This window comes from Melopsittacus undulatus, chromosome 1, assembly GCF_012275295.1.
Source record: "Melopsittacus undulatus isolate bMelUnd1 chromosome 1, bMelUnd1.mat.Z, whole genome shotgun sequence".
Classification (NCBI taxonomy): domain Eukaryota; kingdom Metazoa; phylum Chordata; class Aves; order Psittaciformes; family Psittaculidae; genus Melopsittacus; species Melopsittacus undulatus.
Window position 1 is genome coordinate 96,870,516 of NC_047527.1, and position 24,726 is coordinate 96,895,241.

Consider the following 24,726-nt stretch of genomic DNA (forward strand, 5'->3'; position numbering starts at 1 on the left):
GACCATCCTCTGTTAGGAGCTGGAAAGTTGCTGTTAGATCCCCTCAGAGAAACCCTTCCTCCAGCTGAACAAGGACAGTTTTCTCAATCTCTCCTCACATGCTGAACCAGCCCTCTGACCTAAATGACAACCCTTCACTGAAGTCAGTCCAGTCTGCCAACGTTTTTTAATGTTTAAAACTAAGCACAGTGCTCCAGCTGTGAGCTACCAAGTACTGTGGTAATCAAGTCCTTCAATCTCTTCGCTGTGCTCCCGTTTATACAGCCCAGGATGCTGTTAGTCATTTTTGCTGCCAGGGCACACTTCTTGTGCACGCTCAGCTCATTGTCCACCAGGGCCTCCAAGGCCTTTCCAGCAGTGCTGCTCCCAGCCAGACAGCACCAGCAAATGCTTAGTGCCCCCTACTTTCCCAAGGAAGAACAATGCATCTGATCTTGCTGAATTTCATGAAGTTCCATCAGTTCATTCCAGCTGCCCCTAAGTGGCAGCCTGTCCCCAGGCATATTATCCAGTTCCCCTGTACTCCATGATTTGATGTCATCTGCAACTTTTATAAGCAAGTACTCCCCTGCTTCCTCCATGTCATTGATAAAAACGCTAAACTTAACTGCTGCCAGGATAGAAGCCCCACAGCCTGGCACTGTCTTCCCAGCAGAGCACAACACATTAGCCACCACCCTTTAAGCCAAATTATCCAGCCAGATGGCTGTCCATGCATCCAGACCAAGTTGGCTTGGATACAAGACTGTTATGGGAGACAGTGCTGAAAAATTTGCTAAAGCCAAGGTAAATTATATCCACTGCTACCTCTTGCTTACAGACCCAGTCATTTTATCAGAAGATGTGATCAGGTTCGTCAAGCATGATTCACCCTCAGTAAATCCATGCTCATTGTTCCCCATTATGTTCTTTCTCCTTTACATGTTCAGAAGTGTGTTTCAAAGAGCAGCTGCTTTGTCATTTTCCCAGAGACCAAAGTGAGGGCCAATTGGCTGCAGTTCCTGGAACTGATCTTTCAGCCTTTTGCGAAGATGGGTGCAATGACTTCTTTTTTCTAGTTACTTGGAGACTTTTTCTCCAGTAATCCCTGGCTCAATCCCTGTCCATTTTGCTGGCTGTTCCTCTTGAACATGTTCAAGGATCACAGAGGTATGGAAGACATTGTTAGTGCACACTGAGACAAAGGCAATTTTGAGTACCTCAGACTTAACATGTCTCTGTTGTCACTGTATCACCCACACCACTCAGCATCGGGCACACATTTTCCATGGTCAGCCTTTTATTACAAGTGTAACAAAAGAAGCTTTTCTTGGTGCCTTTGACATCTCTTGGAAATCTCAGCTCCAGCTGAGCTTTGACTTTCCCGATACTGTATGTCCAGGTAAAATTTCTAAATTTGTCTTTTGTAGCCTATCCCTGCTTCCATCTCTTATATACTGCCTTTTGATGTTGGGACCTCCATCATGATCTCCCTGCTTAGTTAAGCTGGGCTCCTCATAAATCTGCTCATTTTCCTGCATATCAAGACAGACTGCTCTTGTGCTTGGAGAGTCTGTAAAGACCTGCAAGCTTTTATAAGCCACTGTGCCCTTTGGAGCTGCTTCCCATGGAATCATACCTACCAGTTCCCCGAATAAGCCAAGCTCTGCTTGTCTGAAGTCCAGAGTCTGTATTTCACTAGCCTCTTCCTTCATCCCCTTCAAGATCTTGAACTTGTTGCTGCATTCACGGCTGCCACTGATCATCACATTCCTAACTATTGTTTTCTTATGAGTGAACAGCAAATCCAGGTGTTCCTCAACTCTAATTGGCTCAGATGAAGAAAGAGGTGGGCAACAGCCATTTAGTGACCAAAAACCAACAGGACAACTATTATGGCATGGGATCTGTGCAGAGAATCTCATATGGTGGTCTGTGAATGGCAGCAGGAGCTGACTATTTGTGTAAAGGAGAATGAAGTAGAGAGGATGAAAAGGAGAGGACAGCTGTACAAAAACCTGTCAGCACAGCTAGACAAAAAGTCCTCACGGGAATTTGGGGCCCAGTAAGAAGAATAGTAGCCAATATTAAGTGACAGGCATGCTATTTAAGGAGAAGCAGCTTGCTGCTTCAAAGTTGCACTCCACTCAGCAAGTTAAATGAGGAAAAGCAGAAACACAGCTATGAACTCAGAATGATTTTCAGCTGAGATTCTTGCATCAGAATGGGTAGGCAAGGAAGCTGAAGAAACAGAACAGTGAAAAAATGTAATGACTCAGAACTAAAAGAAAATAAGACACTGACCAGAAGTAATGAGGAAACAAAGCCTGGAGAAAAAGGAGGCTAAGCCTGAAATGCAGTCGTGGTTCTCTACAGACAGTTTGTGGCCTGAGGTTGACTTGAGGCACAATTGCTAGACTTGGGTCACACAGGCCACGTCAGCTCCAGAGATCTAGGTCCTCAGTTATGAACGAAGATGCCTATGAACTTTTCCAAAACTGAATGAGCATTTCAGTGACCTGAGAACAAGGGAAGGATCCAGAGATAAGGAAAACGGGGTTAGGTATAGCCTGCTGCACAGAACTGGAGTTAATATTAAATATACTATAAAAAATGCTGCTTTGTTACACTACGGTATGTCAGCCTGGGCTTAACTGAGCCTTTCTTTTAATTAAAATTGCATTTTAGACAAAAGATACGCAGTAGATCAACTCAACTTGCATTTAAGTACAGCATCTGACACACAGTCCTGAAGGGAACCACTACTTAAGACTGAAAAATAGGGAACAGAGGAAGAACAATCTGTGATAAAGAACTGGCATATAAAAAAGTATTAAGCAGGAAGGACTCCATGCACCATTTTTGAAACTAATTTTATTTAGATATATTCATTAATAGCTCCAGCACAAGAAGGAGAAGTATGCTAGCAAAACTTAAAATGACAAATTTGGGTGGCACTGTCAGTATAAGGCAGAGGATAGTACAGAGAACATAAGGAAACTGAGAACTGTATAATAGAAACAGGATGAAATACAGCATTACAAAGCACAAGATCATGTTCCTCAGAGTCTATACCCATAATTCCTGCCATAATACAGGAATTCATCAGTTGCAAATAATAGAAAGCAGAAATACTTGTGAGTATTAGTCAATCACAGAATGATCATATGCTGTATCAATGTGGCAAGGCCATAAAAAATAAAAGCTATCCCAATCTGCATTACTAGCTATTTCTAGTTGAAATAAAAATGCATTAGTGGCATTCAAGCACTGGTGATACTGGTAATCTGTACTACTGCATATGATTCTGGCATCCTGAGAGGTAGATTTAAAGAGGCTCAAAAGAGGTGAATTTAACCTGGAATAGATATAAAGGACTGCAAGGATTAGAATTATGAGGAGCTCCTCTTACCTGGTAAACTAAAAGCACTTGCCTTTAGCATAGCAAGAAAGACAAAAAAACAAAACAACCAAACAACAAAAACCTGACAGATCTAAAGTATGAGAAGTAAGGAATCTAAGTAAGTTGAGGCAACAACGGCTTCCATGACAAAGGGAACCAGACTGTATGTGTCAGGAGGTCCCATGCAATTCCATAATCCTATCTTCCTACATGCAATAGTTTGCTACGTTGAACTTTCTCACATTATTATATCCATTAAAATTAAATCCTTGTCAAACAGCTGATCTGTAGCTGTTGAATAACCCTACCCAACTAGGAATACGTTGCAGTGCCATAGCACGGCTTGATCAGAGAGCCTGGAAGTCCAGCAGCAGGTTATCTGTGCCAATTGCCTAACTCACTGTCACCACAAGTAACACTAAGAACCTACCTCCTTTTCCACTATTACATAAGATGGTCTGCAAGATTTAGATTTATTTATTATCTTCCCCTCTCCCCTTCACAGTTCCCAGAAAACACAAACTAAGAGTTTGCAAAAGGTCTGTGGGTAACAGAGGCTAACTGGCTGGAAAATACACCAGAAGTAGCTCTGGAAACTTGGAAGTTTTACCCTGTGTTCCACACACATTCCACAGGCACCAGTGCAAATCTTCCACTTGACAGGACACCAATGCACACAGCATTTTCCCATCCCATGAATGGTGAGTGTAAAGAGGTTCTGATTCACTGACTGCAGCCTAAGGGAGTACCTTAATCCAAACACAATGTCACACCATCGATACCAACACTCCAGCTGCACTGATAAAAACTCCATTGCAGACAGAACTCTACCAATTAGTGTTGCCTTATCACTCCATCAGTTAAAATTATTGACTGACACCAACAAAGATACTGAAAGGCAAGAAGACTTGATAACAGCATGATCCTGAACGGTGCTAGCATCTGTATAGGTTTTTGACATATTTGAATAAGGCTCTATCTATTAAAGAATTATTATGAATCTGATAAACAGAGGCCCAAGTCTTCTGTTGCCAGAAAACTTTGGTTACCTCTGCTGTGAGAGACATTTTTATCTCAGAAAGGCACCAGACAGAGCCGGGAGGGGGGGGGGGAGGACGGGGTGGAAAGAAGAGCCTTGAAATGGACATATATTTAAAGCGACAGCCTCACCATAGAGGACATATAGTGTTCTGTTGAAACAGTATGTGTGAGACAGACAGAACTGACAGCTCAAGAAATGTAGTTTTCATTCTTAGAAAGTAGAGACTCCAAGCAAGATACAGAAATGCAGGAATGGCTTCATTACAAATACCACGGAGGCTGCAAGTAGTTCAAACTTCTGGATTTAGTTGTAGCTTAGTCCTTTCAAGACAGCAGCATGAGAGAACTAACGGCTAAGCTATGAGAGGCTATGCTTTCAAAGGGTGGCTGGAATTACAAGAAATGAAGTGATGCTATGACATGAGGTGTATCAAAGTGGGCTCACCTCCTCAGAAAGCTAGCACTAGGTACCTGCGGAATGTCACAGAAGAAAACGTGAAGGCTGCTGTCAAGTTTGGGTTTACACTAGCAGTGGAAACGTAGACTTGGAAAGGACATGGAGATCTACACACCTGTCGAAGTGATTTTGATTCCAGAAAAAGCACCAGAAGCTAAAGAAACTGGGTCTAGGATGTGACAAGGCTGCGTGTTTTGAAGACTAAGGAAGCTTGCATTTTGGGACCAAGTAGTTTTGGGGAGAACTGTACAGAAGAGGACACAGGAAAGGAAACATCTGGGAATAATGAAAGAGAAGAGGAACAGAGAGAAATTCTGATGTTTACAAAGGAAGTAGAAGATTTAAGCACTGGGGATCAAGCATAGGCAGACACTAAAAGCTAGACATATCCCCAGGGATAAGAGAATTAATAACTCTCTGGACAATGCAGGCCCCTTGAACTCTGTTGTTTACATGGGTTCACTGAAGTCCTACTAGGATACAACCACAGAGATTAGAACCTGGCAGCTCTATTGGGCCAGAGAGACCTCAGAACGAGCCCATCTCCTACAGGCACAGCTGTGCCCTGAACTAGCTTTTGGCCAGCCTCAAAATTTGATCAAAAACATCCTTAAGACCCAGAGGGCCCCAGCGTCAAGTCTATAGTTCACGGCCCAGCACCACTGTCCATCCAGCAAGTGGCAGTGCTGGCTCGGCTAACCCAGGGCACGAGGCCGGCACAGGCCGGCTGTGCTCCACACTCCCAGCCCCCAGCTCCAGCCCCAGCCTTGCTCTCGAGACTTTTACCCACTGCCTACTTACTTTTTAATTAGATTTTTAAACAAAAAGTGAAAGTATTTTCTAAACCCCCTCTAATTACACTAAGATCCTGAACTGATTGTGAAGGGAATAGGAAATGAAAGCGACTCACCCTCTGAGGGAGAATTTTGTCAGCCATCTTCCTCCTCTTGGCACTGTACATTTTTTAAAGAAAAAAACACGTTACCATGGTGACAGATCTAGGAGTAACGAGGCCACCTGCTAAATTATCCTGACATCTCCACATGCTGGTGCACAGCTGTGCATGCATCAGCAAAAGGGTCTCACCCATGCCCAGGACCTAGGACCCCTTCTCTCAGCAGCCTGGGGAGGTAGTTAGCTAAGAACAAATCAGGGCTGTCTGTTATGCATCTTGGAAAGAAGTGTGCAAGTTCTTTGATCACAGCATCTTCTATGGTGCCGGGCGGCAATGTATGCAAGTGCATGTGCACATGCTGTCTGTGGATGCAGAAAAAGCATGTAGGAGGACAGTGTGCATGTGTGAAAACGGCATAGATACACCTATGCATATGCACATGTAAGTGGTTGAGTGCCTGTAAACAGAATGTGAACTTGTTCAAACAGATGATTTGCATTCATTCATTCATGCCCAAAACTGAGTGCTGATGAAAACACGTATGTGTATTCCATATGATGCATGAAAACACACATATATACACGCCCTTCCCTACATATATACATTTGTTTTATTATAATGTATTTGCATGAGTGATATGTAAAGGTGACGATATGCAAAAGTGCTTATGTTTCCACATTTTTCATCTTTACGAACACAAAAGTGGAAAGATATACATGTGCCTGCTGTGTGTATACATAATCTGTCCATACCCATATGTAAGCACATTTACAAATCTATGCTTTTAAAAACATCCCTGTATTCGCGAACATAGACACAAATGTATATGTGCCTAAGAAATGGTTCTGTCAGGATGATTGCCAAATGCATTGTCTTTTGAACTCTTCATATTCTAAAACCTGTTTCTGCCCACCAAACCTATCATCTAGCTCTCTTTAACAGGGCCAAGAAGGAATTCAGGCCTTATTCTTCACCTCTATAATTTGTGAGACCTTTATCTTAAGCAGGAAATGAATCATTCCATCTGTGACAGACAACTGGGAGAAAACAACTGCCTACTACCACTCTGCCATGTCACAAGGATGCCCCTCCTTACTGTTTTTATACAGGAAGTCTGTCATCAGCCATGTCCACGTAAAAATTGTTTCCACACACATTGCTGTGGCATACTCCCTTCCTACATTTACTAATAAGAAGCCTGGCCTGAAATACCACATCCTTAGATTCTCTCCCATGCCCATATAAGCCAAGCCTGAGGAACTCTTTGTGCCCAGAGGTGCAAACTACATCCTTCCTCAGGGGCAGAAAATTCATCCACACAGTCACACCCAACCTTGTAGGTGAAAAATGTCCCTTTTTAAAAGTGTATGACTGTTATATGGTGTGAACCTCCAACACCTTCCACAGCTCACAAAATCAAATCTGCACTGCAACACTTCACAGAATATGGAAGCAATGCATGAACAAACTCTACCTTCCCAAAGGGAAATGGGATATGCACACACATGCAACAACCCCAAAGGCTTGCAATTAAAAAGCAAACCGAAAAAGCCCCAAGAACTTGAGTCTCAACCAGTTCTCCTAGAGTCTATTACAGAAATGACATTTTGGTCTCCACCAAACCTGCCAAGAAAGGGTGACTACACCTTTTTGGCCTGTTTGTGCCATACAACATAGGAGTCTATCACTCCCAGAATTTCACCTAAGGAAAGTTTGCCTGAAAAAAAAAAAAGAAAAAAAAAAGAAAAATTTCAATGGGAAACAACAGGGAAATATTCAACACATTCTCTAGGGGGAAGACATGGCAGAAGAGAGAGAAACATTCCTGGGTACCTAGGAAGCACTAGTATTAGCTGGACTCACTACATGAGAGATCACTGCTGGGTTCCAAATGAGAAGCACAGAAGCTGAGAACTGGGGAGGGGGAACACTTCCTTCTGTGAGTTATGACATCTATTTTTTAGAAAATACTTTTCTTTAATGATCTCTGGAAACTAGTTAATGACTAAAGTTTACCTTAATTAACCAGCAGTGGCAATTTTTCAGGTTATATCTACCCTGTATACTTGAAGGCTAGGCATTATTTTGTGCAGTTTCCACAAGTACCTCCTGGGAGGTGCTGTGGAACATGCATTTTGCCTAGTGTTGGGCAAGGCCTCCAAGATGCACATGGATTTCCTGCGCTCATGTGCTGCACTCATACACATTCCTTCTGTATTCAATCTTATTCAATCATAATATATTAATACTCTCAGGATTGGTGTCCTTTCCAGATGCATCCCAGATATATGCAATCCCAAGTCTGGCTTGCTGACCCAAGGCAAATAACTCAGGAAGAGCAGGGCTTCTAAAGCACTGAGCTAAGAGAATCATGTTTTAACTACAATTGGATATGACAACACCACCAGAACATTGTCTTAATCTATAGATACACCTATACTGATTTTGCAAAAGGCAGATCACATAGATGTCTGATGTATTTATCAGGAACTGGCTCACACTAGGACCTCAAGACTGCTGAGGTTAATAAGTTGCAAAAAGAAATTAGCTGTTACTTAAGAGAGAATGCATTCAGCACTGTACAAAGTGGCATATTTTAAAAAGAAAGTTCCTTTAAAAAAACCCTCTAATGATATGAAATTATTTCCTATGCATATCCCTTTACTTTATATGCAGGAATGCCTGTGACAATTGCAAGTTTTATGCCCGCTCTCCTAAGTAACTACAGTACAAGTATTCACATGACGAATTAAATTTTTTCTACTTGTCTTGTTTACAAACCATTTTGTTAGCCAGTCAGAAATTAGAGGAACTATACACACCAGATAACAAATAATGCAGTAATTGTACTGTATTAGAAGAGATCTGTTCATAAACTTTAAAGGCTAAATATAACAGCCAGGTTTATAGCCCGATAAACCTGCGAGGTAAAAGAATTATAACTGCAAAGCCAGACATTAGTAAAGGTCAGTTTGTTCAAGATCATGCACAAAGTAGAGAGTAAAATTTAACAATGTTTTTCCTGCTTTAAGAAACAGACAATACCTAAATTTTCTATCCTGTCTTATTTGATCTTAAAGGTGCTACCTATTGCTAAAAAGATCATTTTTTTCTTCCTCAAATTGTCCTCCCATATTTTCTTTCCAGAACACTCACCTCCTAGTTCGGTTCTGAGTGGCTTGCTGCTGCTGTTGCACTTGCTGCTGCACCTGCTGTTGCTGGACCTGCTGTGGTGCAGTGCGTTTTCTTGTTGTTTCCATCACAGTCTGGGGCATCCCAGGTCGCACTGAGGGGCTTCCAACGTATGGGGGACCTGGGGGACCCATGGGAGCCCCCTGATGGGGCATTCGAGCTCCTGATGGCATCCCAGGTCGCTAGAAAGGAAGCAAAACAGAAAGAAGAGCCAGTTTGGTCCCTGTTTCTTCAGCTTCTAAGACATTTGTACTTAATCAAATGCTAGCTCCAGCACATTCCCCATTTTAACCATCCTGTAAACACTAAGCAGCAACACGGAGCACATGAGCTCTGCACTGGTATTTCCTGGATATAGTAAAGAGGCATTCAGTGATACAGTAGACAGGAAAGAAGGATGAAAAATACTAGGCTTGGGAAAACACTCAGTAGTCAGCAACATGTCCAGGCCAGCTTACAGAAGAAAGCTCTATCTTCAGATCGAAGAAAAAGCTCCATGGCAGCTACACGCAGCCCAGATTGGTGCAGTTCACATGCTAATCAAGCCACAAGCAAGCTCACATCTACAGCGCTTCAGATTCTGCACTGACTAGCAGGCTGCTTTGATCATAAGGGAGACTGTAACAAGCAAAGGTGAACCTTGAAACACTATGCTAAAACATTTTCCATTAAGAGCCCTCTCCTTCACCTACACTGAAGAGCAGTGTAAGTTCATAAAGTGACAAGCATCTTTTAAGAAAAGGTGATGTCTCTATCAAGCCTCTAAAATAAAAATAATAAAAAAAGGAATGTGGTAGTTTGTCAGCAGCCCCTATAGGCATTCTAAGCCCTGACATTTATGTTGACTTCAGTGTGCTCTGGAGAGATACTCAGGGTCAAATCACAAGCTTAATGCTGATCAAAACACACAGTAAACTTGGTTCTAAATCCTAGAAGTTTGTAGTCATCATGGAAAAACACCAGTAAATAATTACCACCTGTAAAATAGAATTTAAAACAGAAAGAATAGCTTAGTTTCATTCTAATTATCAAGATGCTTATTATCTGTCTACATATATATGAAAATACAGAGAAATGCACACATAGCCTATAGGCATCTAAACTGGTATATAAAGATAATTACACACACACACACAAAAAAAGTCTTTTGAAAGTGAAGTCCCTCTACAAAGTCTTTTCAGGGAACCAAGAGGAAGTAGCATCCATTATGGACAAATGAGGTAAAGTAATTGTTTCTGAAAAGAAAAGGAAGGCACATGCAGTGTGTGTTGCTGGGACTCACGCTTTTCAGCATATTCATAAGCAACCTGGGAGGGGAAGAAGGCAGGGATTAGAAAAAAAAAGAAGGAAAAAATAAGAGAGAAAAAAAAAGCAAGGAAGTGAAAAAAATTGCTGATAATGTTAAGTTATTCAAACTGGCAAGGATGAAGGCCAGCTTCAAAGAACTGCAGAAGGACTTTTATGAGACAGAATGAACGTTAAAAAGGAAGATGAAAATGGATTTCAATACATAATGAAGTGAATAACATGGGGGAAAAGTAATCCAGCCATCATATACAAAACAATGGGCTCTGAGCTGACTGTAGCCCAGCAGAAGCATGATGTTAAACAGATATGTCCAGGGAAAAAAAAAAACCCAACAGTTTACTGCTTACTAGAGGTAAAAAAAAAAAGCCATTAAACAAAAGAAATTACAAGGAAGGGAACAGAGAACATCACTGTGCCACGGTCCATAATTTGCCCACATGATGAATGCTGCATGCAGTTCTGGTTTCTGCAGGTACTAGTATAGTAAAACTGGAAAAACAACAAAGAATGGCACAGAAACTATTAAAATATGGAACTGCATCCAAGTAACTGAAAATAAATACACTATGATTTTCCATCACGAAAGAGGTAATCTGAGGGGGGCATTTACTAGAGCTCTGCAAAATCATGAGTGGCCTGGAGATGGCAGTTGGGGATTGACTGTTCACTGCCCCTTCCAGAATAATGAAGTTCCATCATCAAAGTTGGTTAGGAGGAGTCAGGCTCTCAGACAGCCAAAAGAGGATAGTCTGCCTCACAGCGGGTAGTCAGCCTGTGAAACCCCTTTCCAAAGAGGTGCTAATGACATGGAAAACATATTTGGCTCAGAAACTTCACTAAGTTATCAACAGCTAAAGGCAAGAAAAAGTACTGGGGAGAAGTACACCTGTGGTCTCCAAAGGGAGGTGCTTGCATGATGGTGGGTATGCAGGACAGTCCACTGGGAGATGAGAAAAAAAAGGTCTCTGCACCACTAATAAATAAAATAATTTTTTTTAAATAGTTTATTTAATCTTTAGATAATCCTTTTATAATTTGTAAATATGTAATTATAATATGCAATTACATATTATTCTAAACATAATTTGGACCTGCACCTCCAAATTAACCACCCAAATGCACTGCAGTCCCCAAAGTACCAGCTCAGTGCCCTCCCTGATCATCACAAGTCTTCAACATTCTTTGCACTCATATGCATGAAGAAGGGGAATGATGAGCAAAGAACCAACGGCTACAATCGGTATGGAAAGAAGAAGGCTGAGGTAGGAGACAGACCAGCACAGGGAACCAAGCAGGTGAATTCAGCAAGTATTTATGTATGAAGCCAGTTGTGGGTCTGGCCACTGAGCAGAGAAGCAGAAGGAAGCAGCAAAAAGGCAAAGCTGAGGCTCCGTGCAGAGCTGGAAACATCTCCCATAAACACAGAGCTATGAAAACTGCTGGAACAGAGCAGCTCTCTCCGTTCCCACGTACTCACACCCACCCTCTGACCCAGGCAGAGTCAGCAGGAACAAATGGCCCAGAAAACGCTTCTCACTTAAGCTTGTACTTAACATCTTCTCTGCTATCTGTCAGCCTACACCTTCTGGCCTTCTTCCAGCAAAGAGCAGACCACTGGGCCTGCTGTTGCCTGTCAATCAGCTGGGCACATTTGACAGTCATTCAGGAGAGACATGATCCTGAGCACTCCCATCTCATGTTCATCCCTCATGGAGACTGTCTGGCCACAAGGGTGAGACTGCAGGCCTGCTTTCCTGCTACTATGAAGGACACCTTAAGGCCTGGAGAACAAGGTCAGCATGCCAGGCCTACCCTCAGTCTAAGTCTGAGGTCTTTGAACTTCCTTCAGTTCCCTTTGTCACACATCAAAATAGGAAAAGTACAGAGAAATGACAAAACTGAGAAAAATTAGACTGTTCTAGTAAAAGCATATTCGATTTCCTTTCTCATGTTCCCATCTCCAATATCACCCACTGAAGAAATATAACTTACTGCACAACTGCCATCTCCCTGCTGCAAGCCCACCAGACTTCCAAGATACAAAAATGCTTTCTCTATGCAAACTTGTAAAAGGAGAACACACAAGCAGTCCCTTACATGCCTAAAAGCTTATTTTTCTCTCAAACACACGTGCAAGACAAGGCAGTTACAGATAACACACTGAATTTTTCACAATACTGACATTAAAAAAAAAGTCTTCATACAAAAGAGTACTTCACTACCATTATGTCTTTTGAAAGAAATCTTGGAGGTGCACCTATCTAGGGGTTAGGATCTGTCTCTTCCCTCTTCTCAGAGGGATGCAATCTGTCCTGAACAAGTATCTTCCATGGTAAAGGCTGCAGTGCAAAACAGCACTGACACATCCTTCTTCCTAGGAAATCATTTACACTAGACACCTCTACCTGACCCAACTGTTCTCACCCACAGACCTAACCACTTTTTTCCTGCATTGACTTCATATACATACACTTTGCAGTACTTCAAACACTTTAATAGACAGAGGGCAAAACCACTGTGTGCCATAGGAAATGACGAAGATGACAGTATGTCCCCTGCTGAAGGGACCACTCTCACAGCTCTGAGAAGATGAAGAGTAGAGCAGAGCTGCCTGCAGAGCAAGGACAAAGAGTACAGCACTTAGAGAGAGAGCCGGGGGTTGGAACTAGATGATCTTCAAGGTCCCTTCCAACCCTAACCATTCTATGATTCTGTGAAAGGCACACAACCAATATTTTATGCTTGCATACTGGTCCCCAAGAGTTCTGCTGACTGCCTGCATTACTGTACACAGTCCACCACTGCCCCTGACTACACCCTTCCAAAACTAAGCACACTGTCAGTGTCACAAGCATGCCACCTTCACAACAACTGCTGCCAAGTGTCAGTCACTACCTTCCACTGCCCAGTTTCCAAAGCCACACATATGGCTTTTCTACTTTCTTCCCTGCCTGAACCTTCTATCACATCAGATGACAGTTCCTTTCCACTTTGGCTTTCTGAAAGTGAAGTTCTCCTCCCTGGTGGCAGAAATGAGACAGCACTGGAGTGGTGCTTTTCTATGTATTTCTGCTGCAGTCTTTTTGATACAGGGGTAACCAATGTACAGGGGGGTAATACAGAGAAATTGTACAAGGGGGTTAAAGGAATTCCTTTGCTTAAACAAAAGTATTGTCTGTCCTAAGTACCTGCCATTGCCATCTTGCCAAGGCATTGATTACTGCTGGAGGGAGAGGAGCAGATGCTAGTTCTACTGACAAGGGACAAAAGCAGATGATTGGTTCTACTGAGAAGCCAGGGAGAGGCAGACTGGGCGCCGACCAAATTTAAGGCCATGACAAAAGCACAGGTGTTTGGTCCTACTGAGAAGCCAGGGAGAAGCAGACTGGGCGCCGACCAAACCCTAAGGCCATGTCTGGAGGTTAAAAAGTGTAGTTTAAGAAGAGGAAGACTCATTTACTTCATCTTGAAGACCCCTACTCACAAGAGGAAGACTCATTTACTTCATCCTGAGACCCCTGCCCATGACCAGAAGGGGCACTGCACAGGTGCAAAGGACCTTCCAGCTCATTATAATACGAAGCGGGGATAGATACTAAATATGTATAGGTGGATTGAACAACCTCATGTCTATGTATACCTTAAGAGAATAAATATAAAGGGAGAACAACCCTGAGGTGTGCATGCTTTGGAGGAGCTATCCCCATGCACCTCAGTGCTGAATAAATGCATACCTACTTCACAACTTTAACTAGTTGTACAGTCTATTCACGCATCATTTTCTCCAGGAATATCAACAACATAGTGAACAAAATGCTGAAGCAGAAAAAAGAAAGGTTCCTGTCTGGACATACCAGGTGGAGGAAAATAACCTGGAGAACTGACAGGTGAAAGTGTCTAGAAAAGAAAAGCAAAACCACCTACAAGATCCTTAGAAAGAGACTGAACAGACATCAGGAAGTCACTGCAATGCCATATAGCACTGAGCTGCACCTACAGCAATTTCTTCTTCTGAAAGACTCAGACTTTATCCATGTTTGTACTACACAGGACTCTGATGGCATCCAGTGAACAGCCATGGGCTTCTTGTTAACAGAGCAACTGGCAGATTTTGAGAACAACAATAATTACCAAGCATACGAACAGCATATATTTTAAACTAAAAATAGAAGCTACCTTGGCTAGACAATATATCCTGCCAAGGCATTACAGTAGCTACTGATTTCTATAGAGCATAAGCAAAAGCAAAGGGAGATGCTAGATACTGTCTGGAGGTACAAATGGGTCACTAGAAGTATCTGAAACAACTAAGAAATTCAGACTAGACTGATGCTTCCCGATAGCAACAGGTTTCTGACTGCACAAATGCTTTCCCAGACAGCTTCTCTTCTGTAACTGCAGATGTTACTCCATATGAATCCTCTTTTTAAAATCTATGAATCTTATAGAGATTTAGTAAGCAGAAACATCAGTATTGCAATTCTTCTTGCTTGTCTGCTATATTCACCTTCCTCCATTTCCCAAAAGCTTTCACATCTTGGAATAAAGATCCACGTGTTTCAGGTTCCACTCAACTTTAAATAATGTTCACAAAAATCCTAACTTAAAACCCATCACATTTACAGAAATTGCAATTTGAGAAGAAGTTTCTGTTTCATATATGTCCATTCACAGCTCAGAATAATCAGACATCAAACTGCAAATGAAGCACTTGCATGCATCCAAGAAAGAAAAACAAAACTATCTTTGGAACTGAAAGTAACAAGTCCTATAGACCATTGAGTTCCATCAGCTTGCTCATTTTAATAGATCTGATTACATCCATTACGGTGATGATACAATGAATGAAATGGATTTTGTGTGAAAAACTATCAGAATACACCTTTTCACTCTGTAAAAAGGAATGCTTTGACAAGGGAGAAGTAACAGAGCTCTCCAACAGCATGAATATCATGGAAAGAGAGAAGACTGATCAAAGAGCTCGCTGTCTCTTCCCGGACAAGAATTAGCAGTTGGCAGGACCAACGACTTCCTTACACAAGATAAGCTGCAAAAAGTCCTGACACAAAACCCTGCGAATGCTACAAGTTTATATGGGTTCAGGAGGACATCAGTGGACTAACCTACATAGATAAAATCCATGCAGAGATACCATGCATAGAGGGCAGCTTTGGGTCAGAAAGCTCAAGAGCTACAAAATGCTAAGTATTGAGATCAAGCATCACTATATTTTTGCCTTGTTCCTGTACTTCCATGCAGTCTTCTGCTGCTTCATGCAACTGAGTACACTGGGCTAAATGATCCAGTGTGCCTGTTTTCATATTCCTACAGTATTTCTTAAAAAAAAAACCAAACAACTAACAGAACAAGAAAAAGAAAGGAAAAAAGAAAAAAAACCCACCACCAAACCCAACAAAAACAGAAGAGCAATTCAAACTCTTCAAGACTGATTAGATCTATGCACCTATATTCATCAGCAAACCCAAGATTTCTCAATGAGCAACTCAAATTTGTTTAACAAGCCAATACTGCATAAAATCACACTGATCTCTACAGAAGCGCTAGCTATAACTAATATAATTAATACAATTTTCTTTTCTTAATTGTATGTGAACTTTTCTGTATTTACTAGCATGCAGTTAGTCCAGGGCTACAAAAAGACAAACCTGCCACTTCTGTTTGCACCTTACTTACACAGCTAAACACTGTATGATGTTTTTACCCTACCAGTCTTCTGCAAATACCCATCAAATCAAGTTTCTTCACTGCAGTAAGGCTCCTTGATTTCTCCAAGCTGTCCTACACTTACCCCAAACATCTCCTTGTTTAACAAACCAGGGAAATGCTTATGATTAAATTCCAGGACCTGTGCCCTGACAATATCCCAGCACAGAGAACCACGCAGACAGCCCTGTATTATGGAAGTGGAACAAACTTTCCAAAAACGATAGTTCATGAAGCTCTTTTCTAGCCTTTCTAGTGTTAGTTGATTTATGCTCTAACAAGAGAGTATTTATATCCATGGTAATATAAAAATGAGTGGCATATTTTTCATTAGTAAAGTTCTACTCTTTTTCAAACCTAGTATTCTCCTCACCTCACTGCTTCTACTCGTGATCTCTATAAGCTGATGACTGGCTGGAAGAAACGGTCACTTTTATCCACTTAAAACAGATGGCCATTCCAATAAAACAAATGTGATTTTTATAATTTAGTGAAATGTAAGTCCATGAGATCAAACATCCTTCCTCATCTCACATAAGTACCACCAGTACCTCCATTTACTTCTTTAACCAATGTCTGAGAGCCTCCAGTGACAGATTTTACAGCTTTCCTAATCAATCTCCATCCTTAGATATTATAAATAGAAAAAAAAAATAAAAAAACTCTCTTATTCCTGAAGTCCTCACAGGTCTCCCACTTCTATTGTCCTATGAGTTATCCCTCTTCTTCCTTGTTAGTTATGCAGACAACCAAGATCAGAAAAATATTCTTGTAAGTATATGCCACGGATTTACAATTGCCTCTGTATTATTCTCTGCCCGATCTCTTAATAAGACTAACAGTGTACTTGCTTTCTTAAGAGCAGTGCCTACACACTAGGCAGTTCACAGTGACATCCAAGTCTTGCTCCTGGAATGGTCATAGTTCATTTAAAACCCAGCAATGCATGAGGAGATTCAAAACTTGCTTATGTAATTCACTGCTCATCCCCTTTTCCAAGTTGCTGATAAATCTATTAGATACTCTGTACATCTTTGTGGCATCACACCTGTCTCTTGTCTTTTTTAACACTGGCAACAAGTTATTTATCACTCTATTAAATATTTATTTACATGATCACATGCTTTGAGACCTTTCTTTCACTGTACTTGAAATTATAACACCATTTCTGTACTTGTCATAAAATTCTATTACTGGATTTGAGAGGTAGGTAACCAAACAAAAAGAAGACTGAGGATAAGCAAGGGAGTCACATAAGTGATACACAGGTTTGTATAAATTAGCAGTCTTGATGCATAACTAATAGTAAACTGTAGAGATTGGCAGGAACTATCAAAAAAAAACCATATTAGCAGAAAATAAATATGGATGAGGACTTATATTAACAAGAAGAGCTTCCTAACCAAAGCGCAGAGGACAAAGAACAGATCGCTATGGGAAAAAGAAGGTGATCTGAACTGACAGCAGGTATATTGTAAATACAGATATGACTTGATAGCTAAGAAAGGGACATAGACTTTTACAGGCATATCTTTTGTATAAAAGGCAAGAAGATTGGTTTTGGAAGGAAGCTAAGCTGGGAACAGAAAAAGGACACAAAAGCAGATCTAAAAGGTCAGAACAACAGGACAAGAAAATGAACCTCTCAGCAGCTTCTTGTGTGAAGATGACACAGGCAAGGTCAACAGTACAAGGCACCAAAGAGAAGGCTGCTGCGAGTCACAAAGGACAAATGTCTGGACAAGAGCTTTAGCACAATCTGCACCATAGACCTTCTCAAGGCTATATGGGAAAATACCTGTTTGAGTAAGAAAAATTAAGAAAAAGAAAAAAAAAGGGGGGGGGGAGGTAGAGGAAGACAAAGGTAACATCCGTTGAAGGGATACAGTCAGCAGAGAGGCCTGTGTTAGGGTCTAGAGGACAGAAGAAACTGAGAAAAGGAACAGCCTGCAGGAAGATTAAAAACTTGGTTTGGATCAACAAAATTTAAGGCAACAGCTGGACACCCACAGGAAGATGTCATAAAGACAGCCTGAAATGTACTAGTGGACAGTAGAAAACGCATCAGTGAAGAGATAAATCAACACAAGTATGGTGATTAAAGCCATATTAATCCACAAAAGCACTAGAAACAGAGAAGACAGGAACAACAACAAAAAAGAGGACAACATCAGGGATTAGGCCTTTGGAAAACAAAAAATAAACAAATTACCTCTTCCTACAGAACAAATGTGAAAGATCCTGATCAAACAGAAGTAAAAGAATTATAAAAACAAATAACTGAAACAACTCTTTTTTTAAAAGAAGAACTCCTAACCGTGGGTGTATCAAACTATCAAGAACTCCAGTAGAATGAGACTCAAGTATTTTAAATCAAGAGATTTTTAACCATTAAGAGATTTCACCTTTCAAAGGTTATCTTACTTGACTGGGACAAAAAGGGAAGAAGACATCTTCTAAGCTGCCCATATGGTAAAGAACAAAGGCAAGATCAGGTGCACAAGAGCAAAGGGCGAAGTGACCTTAGCAAAGGAACGTATGTTTCCAGAAAGATCAAGTGAATCCAGAAGCTAACTGCCCTTGGGAAATACTGCAAAATTATCCTGTTCATTAAAGTGTTCACATAGCAAAAAATTTTCTCACAACTTTCTACCTCTATTTACCTCTCCTCTTTTTTCAGGTGGGGGGGGGGAGACAGGAGAAGCCTGCAATAACTAACTCAAATAATGTTATCACAGATATAAAAAAATAAAATAAAAATTAATTTTAAGAGGAGATCTTCCCCTGGAATTAGAGCAGAAACTGACTCCAAGGAATTCCAGTAAAGTTCACTATGTAACTTGATTTTTCAATTAATTAATTCAGATGCTGACACACTGTAGTTGATAATAAAACTCAATAGCCAGCAATACATAAACTCAAGGTAATGGCTGTGATGGCACACAGTCTTATTTGGTAGGATATGGGCCTGAAGACATAAAATGAAGTCATAATTTTTTTTTTTTACCTTTTCCAAGTAATGGAAGACTGACTATCCCCACCTGTGTTTTGATCAAAATGAACCTGAGATGAGGAAGAAACTAAAGGAAGGAACAAACAAGGAAGCAAAAAAGGAGATCATCATGGAAGAAAGGAGTGGGTCATATAGAAGGTGTTCAGTCAACAGAGTAACAGACAAGAAGCTCCAGCCTCACTGACAAGTAGAGGGAAGATAACAAACAAATGCAGATATTCCAGGCAAATGCAGATATTCAAATAAGATGCCACTAGGGGCAAAACCCCCAGGGCAGAAAAGGCAGATTATTCAGCATCCAAATAAGCAATGGAAATGAGTTCTGCTACATTCATTCTGGTATAAATCAAAAATTCCCATGCTGAAGAGGCTAGCATCCTGCTTTCGCATGAAGTCCATCTAAGCACATTCACATAACTTTTTGCCATTCTTTTTGATCCTAAAGGAAGACAACTGGTGTGCAAATGCCAACAGAAACCTTGGAAAAGGCAAAAGCATCCCATTTGCCCACCCCTCCCACCTTGCCTACAGTTCTGCCCACCTACAGCCATTCTTAGCCAGGCTACCTTCATGAACCCACATACCCACAACAAAACCACTGCTACAGACCTGCACTCTTGATCCTCAGTCATCCTTGTACATCTGCCAACCTCACATCAGACTGCTCCTGTACACTGGCACCACATCACCTGTTCACTGCTCTCACAAACACAGAATGCCACCTAAAGTCCATAGCCTCGCAATTCCCACCATATTCAGGATCTGCAGGACACATGCTAGCTCCTACACACCTGGAATAAGGCCGAATTATGGAGACAACCCAGGAGCCTGCTGTGAGCTCCACAGATTTATATGATCTTTGTGAAAGAACCCCCACCTGATGCCTTCAAATAGGTGTCATAGGAGGTGGCAGAATCTTTAAGAATGGCAGAATCTTCAAGAGAGAAAGCACTTAGGATACTATCAGCATCCAAACATCTGCATCCCTCTTTAACTCTTTAACGGTCTTATTTTTGTTAAATGTGTATCAATATAAGAAATCTATATGTTATAAATGGTGACTGTCCTAAATCACTAGAGTCATTTAAAGAACAACATTTCCAATGGCAGCAAAACAGGGTTAGCATTTCCCCTTAAATGGAGATGGAAGACCTGACACTTAAACAAAAGCTGGAAAAATTGTAAAGACCTTAAGGATTGTTTTAATTAAGCATGGTACCTTGAAATTCTCTCATGGGTGAGTTCTCATACTGTTACAGATCTGCAGAGCTAATCTCTCCAAGCCCCTGAAAGTCACCTGTTAAGTAGCCAGAGGATACATAAGAGCCAAGACTGGAGACAAGACCGAGAGGCAGTACCACAAGACTTCATCAGGCTTTCATCAGAATTGCTTCTCAAAACACAAGTTTGATTACAGAACAAAGTGTCCTACAAGCCCATTTGGGTCAGATCCAGTGCAGATTCTGCACCATGATCAGACTGAAAAGCACGCTATTCACCATTCATGGAGAATCAAAGCAAAAATCACAGCACACATCCCCCCAGACCCAAGCCTATATTATCAATGAATCCGTGCATATTCTGGGGGCTTTACAGACCCCAGTGCTCTCCTGGCAAGGCAGTTAGCAGCGCCCCAGGAGCACACTGCAGGAGCCGATCCAGCCCAGCACAGAGCCTCCAGTTTCCACTCATCCCTCTATTCAGAGCCAGCCAGCTCACTAACTTTCCCGACTCACCACCCCATGGACCAGAAACTCAAAAAGTTTGCTTTTCGTAGCTTTGCGAGCCCCTCCTGTAACTTCATCTGTAGCCATCAGGGTCTGCTCAGCCTCTCTCACTCTCTCTCTTCCTCTTTCTTTCCCTTTTCTGCCTTTTTCTCCAACTCTCCCCTCTGAGTCCTGCTGGGCTCTCACACTTCTAATAGCACGGAGTGGGGAGGGGGCCCCTTCAGGGCCTTCCTGACGGCCCACTCGAGCTAAGCCTCAGCTGCTGCATTCCTCCACTGATAAGCCAGAAATAGTTTGTGCTGCCGGGTTCTGTGTGTTTACTCTGCAGGGACAGAAAATCCAGCTTTTTAAACCTCTCTGTCCAAACAGCAGAGATAAGCAGGAGGCAAACTGAAAACATGCCTCAGCTTTTCCGTAGCAGTGCTGCAGACTCTCCTCCTCTGCACCAGAGGATGGTAAATTCTGGGGCAAGGGGGAAGGGGGAGGGGGCAACTTCAGCAATGACATAGAACTCAGTACCTCACAGGGAGTGTTTTCCCATTAGAAAATGCAAGCAGGCAAGCACTGAGAAACAATGGTTTTCCCTTGCTCCCACTGCTCCTCCTGCTCTCCATTTCCAGGCCTTTTCCCTAGGGACCTGGCAGGCAGCACACAGAAACATTCACTGGCAGCATTTCCAGCATGTGAGGCTGAGAACTAACCCCTTTGGACAAGAGAGAGAAACAGCAGGAGGCTGAAAGCTGGGAACAGGGAGAGACTGTGTGAGAGCCAGGGGAAAGAAAGAGTGTGTGAGCAGCGGGAGGAAGGGGGCGGGGGGCAGCATGGCGACCACAGCGCCTGACTTGCTTCCATGCTCCCAGCCATCCACAGCCGCCCCCAGGGGTGACTGGGCTCAGGGTGCAATGAGAGGGTTCCATTAGAGACCCCAGGTGACTGACAGGAGCAGAGGCATGATTAACACCGCAGCTGCTGTGATGCATCACAGCTTGCTGCTTATCACACAAAGCCTTGCACAACAACACATGTGTTGCCCCAGGATGCTGCTGGAAACGGGGAGCCCACCTGCCACCCCGGGAAAGGGGACAGAAAGCAGCAGACTGTTCCCTCTGCACTCGCTTGCTGCTACAGCGACCCTGAAAGGACATGGGCCAGTGCAGCTGCCGGGTGCTGGCAGCACGGCGGCCATTCTGCAAGCAGCAGCACTGGCTCCTCCATCATGGCAGAGCAGGCAATGGTGGCCTGGGGCACCGAACTGCGACAGCTCCTTGTGGGTCTGCAGCATGTGAGAGGCTGATGTTTCTCTGCCTAACACAGCAATAGCTGAGATGTTGCCAGGTTACGAGAGGGGTTTATTCTATTCCTCTGCTTGAAATTCTTGTCTAGGGGCTGTGAATTTTCTGGCAAGGCTGCCAAGAGAGGAGAACCAGATCTGAAACAAGTAAATTTCTGCCCTCAACCAGTAATAAAAACAAGCACATAACAGGTATTGCCTCAGCCATGAGGCGGTGAAGAGCAAGCCATGGAGATCATATGGTGATTCGCACATGGGGGGAAGGAAACAACCTCCACTTATTTTTAGGGTGACCCCAATCCAAGTGCTATAGTGTGGCAACAGCCATAGGAATCAGGGAGGTCTGGGAGAGGGAGACACTTACCAGTTCCCATTCTCCCCCTCAGTCCTTCAGAAGGAATAGGCCAAACAAAGTGGTGTGACCTTATTCAGTGCCTAAACTACTCCCGAGGTTCTAGCTGACTGGAATTAAACTGCTCCACATCTCTATACATCTCGTGGACTTAGTAGTATTAATCTTAAAAACGATTCTATGTGTCATGATGCTTGACAAGGTGGTAGTGGGCCGGTATTTGCAGTATTTTACAGATCCCAGGAGCACTCAGAAACGTTGGTTCCCATATTGTGAACCCTTTCCCCTACTCCGAACAAGACATGCCTTTCCTTTAGTGACTGCAGACTGCTGCCTCCTGCACTTGCCGGAGAAGCTCCAGCTCTCCCTGCAGTAGAGCTGCTGACACGGGCCCATGCAGGTGCTGCTATTCCCGTTCATTAAGAGGAGCCACCCGCAGTGCGTTTAATGGCACAAACGCGGAACTAGCAGAACACTGGAGCCCACGGCGGCTGGCTGCAGAAGCGAACAGTCCCACGTCCTCCGCCCGCCAGCGCCGCCCGGTCCGCGGGGCGCCCTCAACTTGGGTCCTAAGCGCACGGGAGGGCCGCCCCCGCCGCCGCGGAGTGGGAAGGGGCCGAAGCGGCGGGGCGCGGCTGCAGGCTGCGGCGCGGCGCGCAGTCCCCCCTCGCGTCCCCCCGCGCTCCTCCGCCAGCACCATCGGCACCGAATGGCAACGGCGCGCCCGGCACGGGCAGGGCGTGCGCCACCGCGGTCCCAGGCGCGCCGCTGGCGGGCGGGCAGAGGGAAGGCCGAGCCTCACGCCCCGGGCCGGGTCGGGCCGGGCCAAGCCGAACCGAAGCGGGCCGCCCGCAGGTCCCCGCGGGCCCCGATCGCGGCGACGCGCATGCCCGGCGCGGCTCCCGTGAAGGTCAGCCGTGGCCTAGCGGGGGACGCGCGGGCGGGGACGGCCGGACGCGCGGGAGGGAGCGGCCTTAACCCTTTCGGCGCCGCGGCCGGGGAGAAGGGGGCGGGGGGACACGGCAGTGCTGGGCCGCTGTCCCGGGGACCATGGCTGACCCCGCCGGTGTGCAGGGGAAAGTGCGGGCGGCGCGGCTCGGAGTAGGGTGACAGAGCCAGTGTCGCGTTGGGGGCAGGAGCGGCTTCGCCTGTCAGCCCTGTCGCCGGGGCCGGAGCTCAGTAACGCGGGCATCGGCCGTGCCGGGCCGCGGGACTTCCTGAGAGGGAGACAAAGCAGAACCGGGCACCCGGCAGGGGTTGTGCGGCTCCAGTGACAGCGGCAGCCAGACGTCAGGAGAGGGCATCCCGCCGGCGCTGGCCACACGCCCGCCCTGCGGCCCATCCGTCGCTGCGGTCGGTACCGCCCTGCCGGCACGGTGAGGGCACGGCGGCGGCGCTGAGGCTGGTTCATTGTTCTGAGCGGTTACGGATGAAGTAAAAGGCCTCAGCTGCTCCCAGCCACAGCCGCTGCATTACTGCATTCTGGAGAAGGGAGGATAGAGCACGGAACGTTGCTGAATTTCCATTTAGTGCTATGCAATACGTACTGCATTCTATCTGGATGCGCTAACAGGCTTAATATAAAGAGATTTCCTCAAAAGAGCATCAAATTACAAGGTCAGACACTTGAAAATTAAGGAATGGCAGACACACTGTAGCCATAGACAGAGTAAAAATAAATAAGAATAAAATTACGTAATTTTAAAACTCAGCTCCTAGTATGATCGTAGGTCTCTAGGTACTCAAGAAATCAGGAGTAGCTCTTTTGTTTTGCAAATGAAAAATAAGGTGGATGGAAGTGACTTGAAGCATTATCTAGTTGAGAATGCGACCTGTGTCCTGTGATTCTCCCACTTGCCACAACACTGTTCGAGGAAAATGTGCAATGCATTTACACAAAAGGATGAAGATTACAGTGAAAGAATGTCGTCTCCCAGATTAAGAGAAAAATCATGTATTTTATTTTGCTTCCATTTTCCCTATATGTTTTTTCTACATTTAAGATGACAAAGCTGGTGAAGAGCCTTAAGCCCAAGTCTTGTGAGGAACAGCTGAGGGAAATGCGGTGTTTATGATACAGGGGTAACGAATGTACAGGGGGTAATACAGAGAAATTGTACAAGGGAGTTAAAGGAATTCCTTTGCTTAAACAAAAGTATTGTCTGTCCTAAGTACCTGCCATTGCCATCTTGCCAAGGCATTGATTACTGCTGGAGGGGGAGGAACAGATGCTAGTTCTACTGACAAGGGACAAAAGCAGATGATTGGTTCTACTGAGAAGCCAGGGAGAGGCAGACTGGGCACTGACCAAATCTTAAGGCCATTACAAAAGCACAGGTGTTTG

The 24,726-nt window shown here is 43.7% G+C and overlaps 1 protein-coding gene across 1 annotated transcript in view; it reads right to left on the reverse strand.

The window, feature by feature from the left end:
- Positions 1–20,886, reverse strand: part of SMARCD3 (SWI/SNF related BAF chromatin remodeling complex subunit D3) — a 57,622-nt gene extending 36,736 nt beyond the window's left edge. The window contains exons 1-3 of the mRNA XM_005149844.4: positions 20,749–20,886; positions 8,932–9,149; positions 5,791–5,833 (exon numbers count right to left, since the gene is read on the reverse strand). Of these exons, the coding sequence (XP_005149901.1) occupies positions 5,791–5,833; positions 8,932–9,149; positions 20,749–20,826 (339 nt within the window). The 5' untranslated portion in view covers positions 20,827–20,886. The remainder of the gene's footprint in view (positions 1–5,790; positions 5,834–8,931; positions 9,150–20,748) is intronic.
- Positions 20,887–24,726: the final 3,840 nt, after the last annotated feature.